Source organism: Biomphalaria glabrata, chromosome 1 (genome assembly GCF_947242115.1).
Source record: "Biomphalaria glabrata chromosome 1, xgBioGlab47.1, whole genome shotgun sequence".
In the NCBI taxonomy this organism is placed as follows: Eukaryota; Metazoa; Mollusca; class Gastropoda; family Planorbidae; genus Biomphalaria; species Biomphalaria glabrata.
Genome location: NC_074711.1, coordinates 16,965,211 through 16,971,269, shown reverse-complemented (window position 1 = coordinate 16,971,269; position 6,059 = coordinate 16,965,211). Strand labels below are relative to the sequence as shown.

The 6,059-nt window shown below is 38.0% G+C and overlaps 1 protein-coding gene across 1 annotated transcript; it reads right to left on the bottom strand.

The window, feature by feature from the left end:
• Positions 1-577: 577 nt before the first annotated feature.
• On the bottom strand, positions 578-4,378 carry LOC106062848 (uncharacterized). Its single transcript, XM_013221158.2, has 4 exons — positions 4,071-4,378; positions 3,668-3,788; positions 2,334-2,467; positions 578-1,223 (listed from the first exon to the last, which is right to left on the bottom strand). Exons 1-4 carry the CDS (start codon positions 4,123-4,125, stop codon positions 838-840), a joined length of 696 nt encoding a protein of 231 aa, XP_013076612.1. The 5' UTR covers positions 4,126-4,378; the 3' UTR covers positions 578-837.
• Positions 4,379-6,059: the final 1,681 nt, after the last annotated feature.

The window sequence follows — 6,059 nt, the reverse complement described above, 5'->3', positions numbered from 1 at the left end:
TGGCCGAAAGGGAGGGTTGCTGAAATGCGGATAGTTTTATTCAAAGTGCAAACAAATAAGGAAAGGGGGGGGGGGTACAACTAAAGTATTAAGTGAGCATTTACAGGATGCTATAAGAAAAGAGAGGCCAGGCCAAAAAAATTCATAGAAGCAATGAAATATTTCGAACAAGAATTGAAAAACAGGAGAATAGTCATATGGTGTAAATTAGACTATTTGTTACAAAGGAGAGTTGGGGGAGGGGAGAGAAGTGATACTCGGATCTACGGGCTGGTCCGATTCAACGTAATAGATACTAGAACTAGGCCTAAATGTCCAAAGTAAGGTATGGAAGAGCGTTTAATTTTATATTGTTAAAAGTAAGAAAAAAGGGAGGGGTTCGTGGCAAAATAAACAATATATAGCTTGGGAACAAATCAACGGACGAAGCTAGTGGGTAATGCCAGTATATATAAATATTTCAAATTAAAGCTGGTGTCAACATACATCGATCTCAACCCTGACATAGTTTATGTAGGCTATGGGTAGGTCTAATACATATAAAACTAAAATGGCGCCAAAATAGACGACGTAGAAATATGAACTAAACTTCATCTTTTATTGCGTTTTATAAATTTAGATTTAATAATCAGTTAATAAACAAATGTTGGTTGAAAAAAAGAAGAAGTAAGATTGAAAAACGTTTAGTGCGTAAAATCAGTAGCTAGTTCAGCAGTGAATAAACACTTTTGGTGTTTAGACACACCTGACTGGTACATTGGAAGTAAACACAACATTATAAACTACAGTATTATTCTCTTTTTTTTTCTGCACCTGATAGAAAACCGGCAAAATACTTTAAAAATTGCCAGCGCCCTGGTGTTGACCGACGGGTGCTGAAGGTGGCAAAGTTCCTGGATAGGCCGGCGGGTTGAGCTGTTGGTCCCCTACTAAAGGCACCTGGGCTTGGGCAGGCTGGTGGTTGTCTTCAGCGAGAAGCATGTTCGGATACACGGGCGGTTTTGGTGCCTCATAAGGCCCCACGTTTGGATACAAGGGAACCTGAGGCCCAGCTGTGGCCCCCATGTACGAATAAGGCGGGGCCATAGGGTAGCCATAACCAGCTGCGTTGGCGTAGCTGTACGGCTGTGGAGGAACACAAGAGTATTGAGGTAACGGTACTCCGCTGTTTGCCGTAGTCCACTGAGGTGGGCGGTATACTGGAGAACCCGGTACACTTGGACCTACGAGAAAACAACAGAAAAAAAAATGCCGTAGTTTATATATCATTATATATCATTATAAGAGAGAGGATGTAAATGACTGGCTCCAAAATACGACTAGAAACGTAAAACCGGTACAAAAGTAATTTTCTAAATCTGTCAACTACAAAACACAAATTCATCCCTTTGCCGTCTACAGTCTTTTCATTCTCTTCAAAATCCTTCCCCAAAACAGCTTGGTCAATATATCACTTTGTTTTAAGTCTAACATGCCTTCTGCTCTATAAATTTTGCTTACAAACTCGGAACCAAGCCGAGACAGCATTATAGGCTTACATAACTGTCATTGTCTTCTCCTTAACTTGGCGAAAAATACCGAAAATAATGGATTATCTTTCATCCAACCGGTTTGAAACTGTACGCATTCTGCATGAATACAGAAGTAAAGCTCCTATGATAATGTAAGTAGAACTACTCTTTTCTATTTCTTAGGTAAGCTTGTGGCCAAAGTGTACAAAGAAAACAAATATGTCAGTTTCCACTTCTTCCTCACGATCCCAACATTAGAAGTAATAAGAGCTGATAAACAATCTAATGGCATATCTATAAACAGTTCCGTCAGTAGCGAAATAGCAATTAAGTCGCCATTTCTTCATGTGGGAAAGACATAATTCCAGCATCATCCAATTTATACTCACTAAGTATCGCGAGCTAATGTAATTTTTTTTCAAACAGTTGGTAGCGACAACCGAAAAAACAAATAAACAAACAACTATTTGAAAGATGAGTGTAGCCTACTTTTGTCATTTAGTTAACATTAACTGTTGTAGCCTACGCAGAAATCTAAGGTTATGGGGCTAATTTTATCTCACGACGTTTTTGAATTCTCGAGTTAAATAAAGATTCTGGTTCTTATAGAATTAAACTTTTCAAAGAAACTTGGAAGAAACTTTAGTCTGGAAGCCACAAAAAAAAAAATTAAAAAAATCCCAACTCCGACACCTTAAAGTTATTTTTATACCCTATGTACCTAAGTCATATTTTTACGCCATCTAAGCCTATCCCTTGATTTTTAGAAAGCCCACTTTCCCAAAGTGAGAAATAGAAATCTTATACAAATGTAAGCAATACCCGTCTTTTTATCCACTCCTTTCTTGGTAAATCTCAGGTGCTTGTCACACTTGTTGAGGACATAATTAGAGACTGCTGCCAAACACAAAAAGCCCACAATAGCTGTGGTCATAATGAAACCAAGAAATGCTGGCCTGGAAAAAAAAAATTCTACGTAATCATCTTCTTTTTTGAAGTAACGTCTGTATCATATAAGATAAGAAGATAAGATAACAAATACATTATACCCAATTTGTTTATCGAAAATCGAAACACTGGTCTAGCCATTTATATGGACTTAGCTACATGGAACTATTAAAAATCCTGTAGGGGATGTCGTATATTTATAATAAGATTTACTGCCCATTAGCTATCAATATGTAATAATTCTTACTTTCAATAGCCAGCAATTATAAGAATGGGAACTGAAACTATTTTAACGAAATAAAGTTGTAATTCATATGAATTTCCGCGGTTATGATAAATATTCAATCATTTTGGTAAGTAAACTTAAAACAGTTTAAGACAGAAAAGTAAAGTAACATAACTACATGAAACTCTAAAAATTCTAACCAAAGAGACACATAGATACAATTAATAATCTTATCCTAGATAAACGGACAAGCAGAAACGACTTATTTTTCTTAAACATTTCCTAGTGCCATTTCGAGCATTAAATATGTTGTTCAAATGATCGAGAACCATCAATGAATTTGGATGAACGTAAATGTATCAGAAGAACGAAATATATTGTTACGTTCTCCGCTATCCAGGCTGTCAGCAAACTGCACCACATCACACAACGAACTTAAAGAACCTCACAACTCGGGGCTCCAAAGTAACAGTAACAGTTTCATTTCAAATACATCACAAATACTGTACAATTGGCAACATCATTACACTGACTGTCCAAAAAACCTAGCCTCTTCTCCGGACTGACTTCGTCTCGTACTGGTCACATTGCGAGGTAACGTGAAGTGACAAGACTGACACATTCGCTCTTATATAGGGTCCCTACTGGCCTTCTAGACTCGGAAGGAAGGTCGCTTGACCACTCAGGATGATCACATTCGCCGTGACTGGCGTGCGTAATATTTACAACACGGTTGACCGCTCGTCCTGCGCAGCTCTGGGGCGTTTTGGGTAGGCTAAAAACAAATACAGCGCTACCCCCATCTGTGTCACCACCAGGTTTATAACAATATGAACATATTCTACTGATAAGTAGTATTTAATATTTTCTTAAATGGGCGTATAATAATGACATTATAAGTAAAGATTATGCACCAAAGTTTTTCTGATATTCTCAGTCTAAGGTAAGATATTCAAACACCAAAAGTTTTCCAAGTACTTACGTACTAAGACAGCAGTATTGTTTATTGAGTCGACCACAGCATCCATTGTCACAGTGGAACGTTATGTTCTTGATCTCTGTGCTATAGTACAGACGATATTTCATAACACACATCTCCTCACCTATAGTGTGACACAAGGACAGTTTTATACACCAAATCCTGGATGCCTACTAGACCGTGTGCTACGCGCTTCGGACTGTCGTCACTACGATCTCGCTCGCTGTCATCGCGTGCCTTCTTGCAGGAGATTTGATCTAGGACGCAAGAATCTTCGTTTCCGAAGGAACGTCCGAAACTTGTAAGTCCATTTAAATGATGCTACCATAAAGATGGCTTATTGTTATGGAATCAAAGACGAAAGTTTAAAAAAATCTCAAAATGAAGTGAAGTAGTAAGAGCTTACCGAAAGTAGTCGATGTTGTTTCATCACTTAGGGTGATATTCCTTTCGGTCAGCATACCTTTTTTTTTTGGGTTGGCCCTTTGTAAACAAAATTCTATACTCAAATCTTTATGGCGGGAAAAATAAACTATGTGTAATTAGACGGTGATATTAATTAATGCTTAAGTATTGCGTAGTAAAGTATTTCGTAGTAAAATCTAGACTAGATCTAGATTATTTTTGTATCGATTTGAGTCATCTTAAAACTTTTTGTTACAAATCTATGAACTCAAGCTATTTCATTCCATTGACTTCTGCAAAGCAGACATGTTCAATAGCGATGCGCACAAGCGCGTGGTAACTAAAAGGGGCGCATAGTTGTTTTTTTTTTTTTGGTTTGTGTTCCTATGAAAAGTAGGTCATTTGAAATACATCATCGTGGATCGGGGGGATCGGAATTTAGTGACTGATTTTTTGCTTTGATTCTATTTATTTAAGGTGAGATTTTAATACTAAACAATTACTTGTGTAGTGGAGTGGATACCTTTTCAGGACACACCGGCCACCCCGATATCCACGTGACCCTTCCCCCTTGTGTCCGCGTAAAAGGCAGAACAACGTGGGCACTGTCCATTCTACCGGCATCTCTTGTCGCTGTAGTGTCCTTATGTTACTGGACCTACGTCGTCTCCACTCCCTGTTTGTGTCTGGTTCTACACCACGTGTTTATGTATGACTGCAGGTCTTTAGTGTATAATAAACAGTTTGGAATCGTTCTACGAGTTGCCTTCGTCATGTCATTTAGTTTGTTCTATGCCAAACCCACGACACCCACCAGCGCAACCAAGGGGGTTTTGAGCTTAAAACCCCTTACCAAGGGGTTTTGCAGTCAAACCCCCCTCTTCTATAAAACAAAAGCGGAAAAAAAAAAAGAATGCAAAAGAGAATCCCCAATGTCCAAAAGCATAGCTAAGGAAAATTGTGATTTTAAAACCCCCTCAGAAATTTACGATTACCCCCCCCCATCTTCAATATAAGACTATCCATACATCAGTCACCAGATTCTATGAGCGTAGCCAAGAGTGTTTTGTGTTTAAACCCCCCCCCCCTTTCCAGCGTGGTTTATAGCTAAAAATCCACCTCTTCAATATAAAAAAGCAAATTACATACTCAAAATTCTATGATCGTAGCCAAAGGGCTTTTGAGTTTACCCCCCCCCCCTTTTAGCGGGATTTGAAGCTACAAAATACCCCTTCAATATAAAAAAATAGCGAATTGCACACTAAAAAATCTATGAGCGTAGCCAAAGGGGATTTGAGTTTAAATCCCTCTTCAGCGAGATTTGAAGCTGAAAAATACCTCTTCCATATAAAAAAAAAGCAAATTACACACTCAAAATGCTATGATCGTTTGCCAAAGGGAGTTTTGAGCTTAAACCCCCACCCTCCAGCGGGGTTTGAAGCTAAAAAATTACCTCTTGATTATAAAAAAAAAAGAAAATTACACTCTCAAAATTCTATGAGCGTAGCCAAAGGGCATTTTGAGTTTAAACCCTTCTTCAGCGGCGATTGAAGCTAAAAAAATACCTCTTCAATATAAAAAAAAGAGCAAATTACACACTCAAAATTCTATGAGCGTCGCCAAGTCAAGGGGAGTTTTGAGTTTAAACCCCCTCCTCCAGAGGGCTTTTTTAAAAGTTTAAAGCTCCTCCTGAAGGTTTTGAGTTTAAATATCTCCATACAGAGAGTTTTGAGGTTGAAAACTTCTCTCTTCAATTTTATTCTAATGCAAACTACAATCACCTAATTCTATGATCGTAGCTAATGGGGTTTTGAATTAAAAAAATGATTTTGACGATAGAACTTCCCTTTTTGATATAAAATCTAAAGCAAACTACAGTCACCTAATTCCAAGCGCTTAGCCATAGAGGTTACACATTTCTAACAGTGGCTGGGATCCATTAATAAAGTGCAGTGAATAGTCATCTGACGAAATTGAAAAAGTCTAAATG